This window comes from Pelophylax lessonae (genome assembly GCF_965119305.1).
Source record: "Pelophylax lessonae genome assembly, chromosome: 3".
Classification (NCBI taxonomy): domain Eukaryota; kingdom Metazoa; phylum Chordata; class Amphibia; order Anura; family Ranidae; genus Pelophylax; species Pelophylax lessonae.
Genome location: NC_138770.1, coordinates 588532749 through 588545256, shown reverse-complemented (window position 1 = coordinate 588545256; position 12508 = coordinate 588532749). Strand labels below are relative to the sequence as shown.

Genomic DNA, 12508 nt, shown 5'->3' with positions numbered 1-12508 from the left:
TTTGCAAAAATGATCTGCTATGTAAATAGAAGTCATTGAACCCAGACTAAATAAAGCTTAAGTTTAGTTAAATATCTTTATATTTTTAATTATTTTAGGTTTGTAGAAATCTTCATTCCTCTGCTACCTTGGAAACATCTCCAGTTTTGATCTTCCAGTGCTGCAGAGGTTAATATCAGCAGCTGGACCTGTGTTGTCACAGGCCCTTTTCAAAGGGGTCAGGAGTGTGTAAGGTACACAGTGAAGAGGTCAGAAGGGTGTAATGCACAGATTGCAGAGGTCATTAGTAAGTAATGCACATAATGCAGATGTCAGGAGTGTAAAAGGTACACAGATCAGAGGTCAGAAGGGCGTAATGCACAGATTGCAGAGGTCAAAAACGCAGTGGTGTGTAATACAGTGGTTGCAGAGGTCTGGAGTAAATAATGCAGTGCAGGGTAATAAGGGCAGCTGCAGATTAAAGGTATTCTTTATTGTCCTTTAAAGCTAACCCACGGTCCAAAAAAAAAAGACTGGACTCCATTCTCTTGCACATCCCGTGATGTTGGCTCTGCACTTTCAGAAGGCATCAGCTGCACCATTTTGGCATCTGGATTGACAATTGCACAGAGCAATTGCTGAGTAGGTGTCTGTCCTATGCATTGTTCACTGTGGCTGCTGTGATGCCGGGAACAATGCTGGGGACAATCATTTTAAGGGGCCAAATCCATTGAAATGGAGGGTCAAAAGGGAAGGAATTGCAATACGTACTAAAATATGTTTTGTGTGTGGCAATTATGTATTTTTAAAGCAACATAGCATGATATGCCCCTTTAAGTCATTACTTGTAGGGATGACAGTCAAGAACATGGTAGTTGCTGTGTGTTGACCTTCACTATCCGTCTTTCACGCTGAATGCATATTTAGATCACAGAGGTATTCTGCAGTAGTCTCAAAAGTATATGCCAGATGGATCTGGAGATTGCTAGTTGGAGTATAAGTCCCTTTAAAGAGATGAGCAATGCTTTCAAATATGCTCATTTTTGTACCCAGGTTATTAAAGCATTAAAAACGTAAGTAATGTAAGTGCCTTAATAAAACAACATTTTACCACATACACACATACAATTATATATCAAAATATATACAACAAAAAAAGGTACAGTAAGAATAACTATAGTATCTTTTTATAAATAAGGATGAGCAGAGGGATTTTGGCAAAAAGTGCTGATCTCACCTAAAGCTGAAACTTTCAGTTTCACTCAAAGAGGTGCTAAGGCTTAAATTAGTTTGAAAAAAAAAAAAAAAACCTCTTTCTTTTTAAGTCAGCAAAGCTTCGCCTAATCACTAAGCTCTGGGGCAAATCCCTTGCAAATTGAACAACTTATTTTCCTTTAAGAAATCAACCCCAGGGACTTTAAAATATATATTAGGCCTTCTCATGTGCTTAAGAATGTAAGTGGTAAAATGCCCACACATTACAGCCATGTGCAATCTCATTAAAGTGGAAGTAAAGAAAATACATTTTTTTTATTTTGGATAGAGTAAAGGAGGGTCATAACCCCTGTAAGTTTTTTTTCCCACCTGTGTACAATAGGGAGATTTCCCCTAATTTACTATCCCCTAGCCAAACAGGAAGCGAGAGAAAATCTCTCCAAAGTGAGTGTGTCACCCGGGTCACCAGAACTAGTGCCCCCATTGGAAGAGTTTCCCTCTGTTCCACTTCTGGTGATAACCCAAAATGTGGAACTTATTTCTCAATTTTGCTCTTGGTAGTAATGATAAACAGGACTAATAGAGAGGGTGAATCTCGTAATAGGGACAAAGACAGCAATAACAAACCTGACAGGTGTTCTAAAGTCTCTTCACTCTATCCAAAATTTAAAAAAAATTGCCTTTTGTTATACTTTAAGCTTTACCATAACTTTGTATGTGGGGGCTTAAGTTAACAATTGATTGAATTGGATCCAATCAGGCATCCCCCTGTACTACATAGTTGGTGGTAGATCTAAAGAAGATTGTTCATATAGATTGAAATGTACATGGTTGGCTTTAGAGGAACATTTGATGTTCCTAATGTTCACTAAACTGGCACAGCAAGAATTGCAATTAAGTAAAAGTTGATTGGCTTTTCAATAGAACCAACCATTTCCTCTATGAGGTGCTAGGAATGATGAAGACATTTTTGAGAGAGTCCGATCAAAGGCACAATTTGCAGCCTGCCAGAGGTGTTGCTCTTTGGTGAATAGTACAGTAGAAGAGCAATTTCTCAGCAGATCTATAATGATTTTGTACAAAACATTGGCCTTTTCATTTTCTGCCTGAAGGGCCAACAAAGATAACACATATATGGATTTCCCTACTGCTTACCCAGAGCCGTCATATTATATATCTCACAATCACAAAGTTTTTATATTTACTGCTGTTATCACCAGTCACTTTACATCACTGTCAGTCAGCTTTATCCTTAAGCTACTCATAGCAACTGGTAAAATAAAAATTATTGATGGTTGGAACCAATAATCACTCCAAAGGGTCAATATTATTTCATTTTCTAGTGATGGGGACAGTCTCCATAGCAACAGCTAATTGACACAATCTTCAAAGGTCTCACCAGAATTTACGTGTTAGATCTGTAGCTGTTCATTAATCTATTTTACTACACAATTACTTTTGATTTAAAATTATCTGGAGTTATATGTATGTATATGCAAAGCTGGAGTTAATTATAGGGATAGAGTGGGGTGTATTAATTAGTCAATTGTGAATTATCTTTTTACAGAATAGATGTGTAATCGTTTGCAATAAGCATGATACTGAAAAAATTCTGAGAATTACTCACTGAACTGCAAATAAAGGTCATAGGATAAGACTGTATAGACATAGGTATACATGTTTTTTCTTTTGGGTAAATCAAGCTAAAGTCCTTCCCTCCCTCTCTTCATTTCCTCTTTTGCTTCTTCATTCCCTACTTCCTCCCTCCTTTTCTTTATTCTTTCCTCCCTCCTTTCATTCAAGCCTTACTTCTTACGTTCTTCCCCTTATTCTCCCCTCACCTCCTTCCTCCCTTTATTTCCACCCCTCTCACTCACTCAATTCCTTCCACCTTCCTTCTCTTTATTTCCTCTTCCCTCCCTTCCTTCATTCCTTACTTCCTCCCTTATTCTATTCCTTCTTTCCTACCTCCCTATTTCCATTAATTTCATACTTCCTCTGTTCTTCCACTTATTTCTTCTTAACTTCCTCCCTCCTTTCATTTCCACCCCTCTCATTCACTTAATTTTTTTCTTCCCTCATTCTCCTTATTTCCTCCTTCCTCTCTTCCTCTCTTCCTTCAGTCATTAATTCCTCCCTCCTCTTCATTATTTCCTCCCTCCCTTTATTCTTTACTTCCTCTGTTCTTTGCCTAATTTCCTCCTCAGTTCCTCCCTTCATTTCACCCCTCACACTCACTTAATTCCTTCCTCCCTCCTTCTCTTCATTTCCTCCTGCCTCCCTTCCTACATTCCTTACTTTCTTCCTCCTTCTCTTCCCTTCCTTCATTCCCTTCTTCCTCCTTCCTTCTCTTCATTCTTTACTCCCTCCCTCTCTCCATTTATTCCTTACTTCCTCTGTTGTTCCCCTTATTTCCTCCTCACTTCTTCCCAACCACCATTCATTTCCACCCCTCTTGCTCACTTAATTCCTCCCTCCCTCATTATTTAATTTTCTTCTTTCTTCCTTCTTTCATTCACTGCTTCCTCCCTCCCTTCCTCTCCTTATTTCTTTTCCCTCCCTTCCTTCTTACCCTACTTTCTCCCTTCTTCTTTTAATTTCCTTCTCCCTATTTTGATTCCTCCCTCCTTCTCTTCATTACCTCTTCCCTCCCTTCATTCCTTACTTCCTCCCTCCTTCTCTTCATTTGCTCCTCCATCCCACTTTTCATTCCTTATTTATTCTGTTCTTCCCCTTATTCCTTTCTCCCTTCCTCCCTCTTTTCCTTACCTCCCCTCTTCCTCGTCCTCCCTCCTTCCCTTTATTTTTTTCATTATCCGTCATTCCTAACTTCCACTTTCTCTCTTCTTTCGTCATTAGTCTGCTTTTTTCATATCCTTTATTTTCCTCCGTCCTTTTCCTCTTTTTTTTGCTTTATTCCTATTCACTCTGATAACATGGGACATGGGAGCTACTAGAATGGCAGAAGCATTCTTCGGGGGAGTAGTTTTTTTTCTTTTTTTTGGGTCAGCGGCGGTGGAGGAAGACACCATGATTAAAGTTGGGTCTCCATCAAGGGACATTATTAATTTTTAATAATAGGCTTGTCAAAAACTGCCTCAAGCATTTTGTTACGCTACGCTGTTTTTTTTTTGGGGTGGTGAATGAGCAGGGGTACTCACATGGGGGGTGGGGTCTGGGGGCCTTCTTTCTTGAAGGGGGTTTCCAGATTTCGATAAGCATCCTGCCTGCAGACCCCCACAACCACAGCCAAGGTTTGTGGGGAAAAGACCAGGGCCTGGTATGGATTCTGGGGGGGAGGGGAACCCACGTTGTTTTTTTTTTTTGGCGTGGGGATCCCCTTAAAATCCCACACCACCTTTTTTCAATACATTTTGCATTGCTAACATTGCCTCTGAGCACAAGTCGCATGCCACAAACCGGATCAGTTAATATGCTGATCTGACTTTGATGTGACTTCCATTGAATTCTATGGGCCGAAATCGTACAGAAGTCTGACCAAATTAGTAAAGGAACCTTTTCCAAAGTCGGATCAACACAAGTCGGACAGCTCTCATAGGGAAACATTGATTTTTACATGTCATGCAACCTGTGCTCTCAAAGTTGGAGCGATCCCAGAACAGGAGGTGAGGGAGATTCTTCCAGTGAGATCACTTGTTCTGGTAACAACTCTCTAAGACTGGAATAACCCTCTTTGTGTCTCTTGTACAGGAAGCGAAGGGAATTCTCCTCAATGGGTACACCAAACAAAAAGTCGGGGTTTGACCATCACCTGCTATATGCAAGATTGAAAGGCTTGCGCTTAAGATACACTTTATTAGAGGAAATGCAGATAAATTCTGTTTTCCTTATATGTTCCTCTGTCTTATTTATCTATTTATATATTTTACATTAGTTCCATTACCTAAAATGGCTTCTATGTAAAGACTGCATTCCTTGTAATCAGGCTTGGAGGGGAAAAGAGAACATTTTCATAAAAGGATAGAGCTTTCAACAGAACTATGGCTAAAGAACTCAAGAAATGCATTCAAAAGTAAAAATCCTCATTAGTCGTAATATAATTACAGGCAAAAATGATATGAGAGAGGTTCATGCAGTTGAAGATAATTCAGTCTTTAATCACAAGCCACTGTAGGCATTACAAAGGATTATCCTCCTATGACCCAAGGAAAAGCTATCTGAATGAAATATAGGTGGAATTTAAATATTTAAGACAATATGTCATTTATACTTCGCACTGTGGTCTTGAAGAATTGCTGGCTGGTCTCTGAAGGTGTGCATTAGCCATGGTATATTGTTATAAAATGTGCTGCTATCTAAAGACTGTAAAGTGAATCTGTGCTGAAGTAATGGTCACAAAAGCAACTGTGTGGTGCTAATGGGATTCTTGCACATTCTGACTGTTGTCCCTGGTGAGATATCAGCACTCTTACTATGTAAATAATGACTTTTCTGGAGTTGCGCTTAGCTGCACATTTTCCTTTTCCAAGTATATTTGAAGGATTATGGCCATCATATTGATGGTCAGGTATAGGAGTATTGGGACCACGTGAAACTTTTGGAAAATTATTCTACAATGTTCACAACTGTGGCGAGGAGACCTCAGTTATTTTACTATTACTATTTCATCGAAATCTTGGCAGCCTACTTGTCCTCTAATGTAAACACACAGCAAATGCTGTTAGAAACCATATGAAACCTGGCTTTAGATTCTACGTTGTGATCTTTGAGGATCTTTGAGAATGAATTACTTCACAGTACAATCAGGTATAGGAGTAAGGGATGGCTTGTTTTAAAGCTCTTTACTTGTTTCTAAGAATATGTACGTACTTTATTATCTATAGTCTGAGCACAGGTGCAGCACTGGTGCTTTGTAAGCAAGGGGGAGGTTAAAAAAGAAAATCTTTATTGACACACAATATGGATTTTTGTCTCACACAAGAGCAAAGACCTCAGATCTCAAAGTAGGTGGAAACTCAACCACTAAATACTTCAAAGCGCATGTTTTTTTTTTTTTTTTTATAGAGTGGGGCAGGGTTAGAACCCATATTTACTGCTACCTGGATCTACATTAGAGAGATTTCACTTTACTTAATGCCTCAATGATTGTGGTTTTAGCAGGCAGGAAGATGGAGACAATTTGCAACATACAGAAATAAAAAAGCTGACAGGGTCTGGCTTCTCTAAAAAAAAAATTGTTTCTGTCTGTCTGTGAAATCTTTTCTTAACCACTTCAGCTCTGGAAGATTTACCCCTCTTAATGACCAGTCCATTTTTGGAGATTCTGCACAGTGTTACTTTAACTGAGAATTTTGCGGTCATAAGACGATGTACCCAAATAAAATTGATGTCCTTTTTTCACACAAAAAGAGCTTTCTTTTGGTGGTAATTGATTTTATTTTTTTGCGCTATAAACAAAAAAGGACTGACAATTTTGAAAAAACCCAGTGTTTTTTTCCTATCTGCTATGAAACATACCCGTAAAAAAAAAAAAAAATGTAAAAAATCAAATTTGTTCATTAACCACTTTACCACCGGAGGATTTTGCTGTCTTACGTCCAGGCCACTTTTTGCGATTCAGCGCTGTGCGACTTTAACTGACAATTGCGCGGTTGTGCGACACTGTACCCAAACAAAATTTACGTCCTTTTTTTCCCACAAACAGAGCTTTTTTTTGGTGGTATTTGATCACCAGTGCGATTTTTACTTTTTGCGCTATAAACAAAAAAAGAGCGTTTATTTTGAAAAAATAACAATATTTTTAACATTTTTTATATGAAATTCCCCCCCAAAAAAATGTAAAAATCTATTTTTTTTTAAATTTTTGGCCAATTTGTTTCCTGCTACCTATGTTTGGTAAAAAAAATTGCAATAAGCATATTTTGATTGGTTTGCGCAAAAGTTATTGCGTTTACTAACTAAGGGAAAGATTTCTGTCATTTCGGCGGACAGATCGGACCCTTGACTGACATTTTTGACACTTTTGGGGGTACCAGTCACATTACTGCAGTAATCAGTGCTATATATATGCACTGTTACTGTAAAAATTACACTGGCAGGGAAGGGGTTAATTTTATTGGAGAGGGAGGGGTTAATGTATGCCTGGTGCTTACTAACGTGTGGGGGGGGAGGTGACTGTGTGACACAAGGACAGATCGGATGTTCAGCTATGCTGAACACTCCGATCTGTCCCTGCCTGTCACTTAGGAGATCCGCCCGCTCTGTTTACACAAGCGGACAGATCTCCTCACTCGATTCCCCGACGATCGGGGAAGAGTGGCGGCAACCGCCGCCGCTCCTCCCCTGGCCCGACTCCCGCTGTGACTGAAAACAGCGGGAGCGCGCCTCCGACTGCGCGTGAGCGCCGCCTACAGGGGGAGGAGCCCAGCGTAGGTCTACGTCGCTGGACGGGATCGTGCCACATTGCTGCAGTAGCAGCAATGTGAGCAGAGGTAAAGTGGTTAATTTAGGCCAATATGTATTATGCTACATATTTTGTTTAAAAAAAAAAAAAAATATCCCTATAAGTGTATACTGATTGGTTTGCGCAAAAATTATAACATCTGCAAACAATGGGATATTTTAATATCAATTTTATTTATTTATTTTATTTACTAGTAATGGCGACTTATAGCAGGACTGGACATTGCGGCAGATATTCGGACATTAAGTGACACTTTTTGGGGACCATTGACACTAATACAGTGATCAGTGCTAAAAAATATGCACTGTCACTGTAATAATGACACTGTCAGGGAAGGGGTTAACATCAGGGGTGATCAAAGGGATAAATGTGTTCCTAGGGAGTTTTTTCTAACTGTGGGGGGGATGCTTCAACTGTGAGAAGACAGAGATCCATGGTCCTGCTTAGCAGAAACACAAGATCTTTGTCTTCCCTTGTCACAGAATGGCGATCTTCCTTGTTTACACGATCGCCGGGTGACGGTGGACATGGGGTCCGCCAAACCCACTGATTGGCTCCCACTGTGTGTCCAATCGCAACGGGAGCGGGTCGAGTAGTGGGACCCAGACACCAGTTTTAATCCCATGTCTATCTAAAACTAAAAAAATATATACACTTTAACATGCCAATATACTTTAAAACGTTTGATTAAATCTCTTAAAATATTCAGCTATAATTAATAAAATACCAAGTGAACCTGTCATGAAGGGTTGACACCTGTCTCTCAATTGTGCTTTTGCGTTGTCATCCTGTCACTTGCCCCCCTGGATAATTGGGCTAGCTAATACACTGTGTAGGCTTGGTCTACCTTTACCACTTTCAATAAACTGGCTCTCATAAATTTAGGGGATTATGCAAATATGGCACTTGTTTTACAACTGGAGGCTTATGTTAAAGCGTTTGTTAGCCCCCCCTTCAAAAAAAAAAAAAAAGATCCTGTTCCTTTAAAGAATGTTATGCAGCACAGTGCTTGTGCTGTGTAAGTTGGCCCCCTGTATCACCTAAAATACCTGGCTGATCCTGCCAGTTTCTACCCTCCCCTCTGTAAACTGACCACAGTATATCATGGCTGCTGAGCCCTGACACCGTGGTCAGTTTACGTGCCTCCGTCATCCGCAGCTCTCTGTCCTCCTCTCTGCTCCTCTCCCCCCTCCCTCCCTGCCTGTCTGCTCCTGTGTCAGAGCCCGCCCCTCCCCTCCCCTCCCCTCCTTTCTGCTTTTAAAACTTTTCTTGTCCTATAAAATCCTCCGTGTAGCCTGATGACAAGTGCTCCTGTCTTTGTGTTTTTTTTTAAAAAAATGCCGTCTTTACCATATTTCAGAGCAGCTCCCGGCGAACACGTGACCTGCCAGCTCTCTCTCTCTTTCCTCTCCTCCTTTCTCTCCACCTGACATCAGCATCAGCAGGGGAATCTGGCCCCCGCCCCCTGCATCTGTCAGATGGGGGGAGGAGAGAGGAGCCTGCCGGTCACGTGATCGCCTGGAGATGCTCTGAAATACGGTAAAGGCGGCATTTTTTTCATAAAACACAGAGACAGGAACACTTGTAATCAGGCTACACAGAGGATTATATAAAGTTGTATAAGTGGGTTTACAACCACTTTAATCTGTGTACACATAAACATGTATTATAAACTAACTTTATAAATGTATTTTCTTTCAGTTACCCTTTTCGGATAGTTTATACCATTTCTATGACAGTGGAGCAACTAAGTTCAGGAGGAAACGAAGTCTCAAAAGTAAGAATCACTTATCCATGCACCCCAAGGTGAGTTTGTAAGACTTTTTACAAATAAATTAATGAGGAAAATTTTTTAATATGCATTGTACATCAGTTAGGCCTCCTCTGTGTGACCTGAGAATGGTTGTCATTCTCCAGTTAAGAAAGAATGTGTCTGTAGGTAGTACACAGAGTCTGTTTGCTAAGTGGAAGCCTGCCAAATGAGGGCTTTCCTTTCAGATAAGGGAATTGATTTGCAGATACTGGAAGGTTTTCTTCATCCCAGGGGAACATGGCATCATTTACAGTGTATCCTTGAAGGGCTTTAGAGTTCTCTTCCTTGATGGAGTCAAACTGAGGTAGGAGGGCTTCTGGTCTCCTATGCAGAGTAAGTAGCCTAAAAGAGACACTGTGCCTGATGGTGCCACTGATTGAAGTGTGAATTCAAAGAATATAATGTTTACTGTGGAAAATAGACATTCCATTAATCCATGTCTATATTGTTTGCAATGAATCTACAATTACTTCTATTGCAAACTAATGAAGCATTTGTTTAGCGATAAAGGGAATCTCAATTCCCCTTTCACACGGTGCGAAATCCATCCAAGCAGATCCGCGTGCTGGCAGGCAGATTACAGGTCTATGTCCGCTCCACTATGCAGAGCAGACATTGACATGTCCACTATGCATAGCAGACATACACTTTATGGGGTGGTCAGATAGAAACAGATTGCATGTCCATTTCCATCCGATTGTCATCCAATCCGCCAGATGGATGGTGGACGTATCCCCATCTGTCTGTTTTTATGAATCGGATGCTGACATATACAAAACAATGGGTGGTCCGATTGGGTCCGCCTGAAAAACGCACAGGCTGGTGTAAAAGGGGCCTAAAAAGTAGTTTAGTTGAAGCTACAGAGAGACCAGGAGAACAAAGATGATTGAGTTCTAGAAACACTCAACATAGAAAGGAGAACTTGGGGTAAGAGTGGAATAGAGATCCTCTTTTGATAGGAATATTTGTTTCCCCCGCTGAGGGAGAGAGAGAGAAAGAGAAAAAGAGAAAGAATGAGAGAAAGAGGCATTGGTGAGAGAGGGAGGGGTTGTTGTTTGCTGTCCATGAAGTGGGGAGGATCCACTGTAACTGCGATAAACCAAATGAGGTCCTTTCCATGACAGAGGAAACAGAATGGTGCGCACTGTTGAAGAGTGGTTTTGAAACATATAGTGACCATATGAAGTGTTGATGTAGAGTGGAGCTTTCAAAGGGTATTGTGTATAGTTATGAAGACTCTGACTCTGCCGTGATTTAATTCAATGTAAGGACAAACTTTCACTAACCCCCCCCCCCCCCTGTCCCCCATCCCTTTGGTCACTTTTAGGTTATGTTACATATACATATATTTGTTCCACAATTTGTCAAAATTCTGCAGAGAAAATATACCAAAATACGGCTGCATTGGAATTAAATAATGTTGGCCAGCACCCCATTTTTGTTTGATTTATTTCTTTGTTCTTTTGTTTGGTTATTTTTGCACACCATATCTCTCCTTTATCTTTTGTTTTTTGTTTTTCCCCACTGCCTCCAAAGATGCTTTTTATCACTCTCCTGTGTAATCCTTATGCTGTATCTAATATAGGATGTGACCTAAAAATCCCCCCCCCCCCTTTTTTTATATAATCACATTTGTTTCTTAACACAGATGGTGCTGGCAAGTTACAATAACAAAGGTAGACACAGCAATGCAGATCACTTCTTCATGCCCTTGTTACCAAAAGCGCATGCAGAAATTTTGCCCTATAGCATAACTAGAGTAGGCAGAATAAATAAAGAGCTATTTATCAAGCTTTCCATTTAACCGAGTTGTCTATATTGGGTGCAATATATGGAAGCCATAGTTTTAATAAATAGAGTGGGGCTTGAGACAAAAAGATTATGAAAAAAATGCTGATGTCTCACTGGGGCGGTATCCAGTGACATCCATAGTAAACAATGCCTAGTCCTGGTTGAATAGTCGAAAAATATATGAAAATGTGGACTTTGATGGCACATAACGAAAAACACGTGGACGTGCAGGGGAGGTGAGAGATCCTCTTCGACCCCATGGATCCTTGAATATTTATATTTTGAAAAAGCGGATACAGATGCAATTATCCCCTATTGCCTGGAGTGTGGAATGCCTTTATTGCTATAGCCGATCATCCTTTTGGCCATGTTATCTATACTAAGGATCTTTTGTCCATGAATGTGTCCCCACCCTCAATATGATTCTGGATCGGGTGCTCCTTAAACAGGCCCCTGAGGAAGCGCGTAAGCGCGAAACATGTTGAGCCTGGAGCCTAAGTGAGTTAGCAGATGCCTAGTCACGGACACGGCCCACTACCTAAATTCACTACCTCACAACAAACATTTTGTACACTGGAGTACCAACCTTGAAACAGCTTCATCAAGGGAAGATATTATCTTTACTCTTCTGTGATGTAATATGGTAGTCGGCATCTGTCTGTGGAGATTTGTTAACCATGTTCCAATGTGGCTTTACATTTCTATTGTAGATTATCTGTACACTCTTTCAAAATGTGTGTTCTTGCAATTTTAACCACTTTACCACTAGAGGATTTTGCTGTCTTACGTCTGGGCCACTTTTTGCGATTCGGCGATGTGCGAATTTAACTGACAATTGCGCGGTTGTGCGACACCATACCCAAACGAAATTTATGTCTTTTTTTTCCCACAAACAGAGCTTTCTTTTGGTGGTATTTGATCACCTGTGCGATTTTTACTTTTTGCGCTATAATCAAAAAAAGAGCGTAAATTTTGAAAAAACAACAATATTTTTCACATTTTTTTATATGAAATTCCCCCCCAAAAAAATTTAAAAATCTAATTTTTTTTTAATTTTTGGCCAATTGGTTTTCTGCTACCTATGTTTGGTAAAAAAATTCACAATAAGCGTATTTTGATTGGTTTGCGCAAAAGTTATTGCGTTTACTAACAAAGGGAAAGATTTCTGTCATTTTTGGTGTTTTTTTTTAACGCGTAATGGCGGCGATCTGCGTTTTTTTTTGCGGGACTGCGACATTGTGGCGGACAGATTGGACACTTGACTGACATTTTTGACACTTTTGGGG

The 12508-nt window shown here is 40.2% G+C and overlaps 1 protein-coding gene across 1 annotated transcript in view; it reads left to right on the top strand.

Moving 5' to 3' along the window:
• PCSK2 (proprotein convertase subtilisin/kexin type 2) overlaps nucleotides 1-12508 on the top strand; it is a 345259-nt gene that overhangs the window by 122931 nt on the left and 209820 nt on the right. The window contains exon 2 of the mRNA XM_082252429.1: nucleotides 9320-9424. Within this exon, the coding sequence (XP_082108555.1) occupies nucleotides 9320-9424 (105 nt within the window). The remainder of the gene's footprint in view (nucleotides 1-9319; nucleotides 9425-12508) is intronic.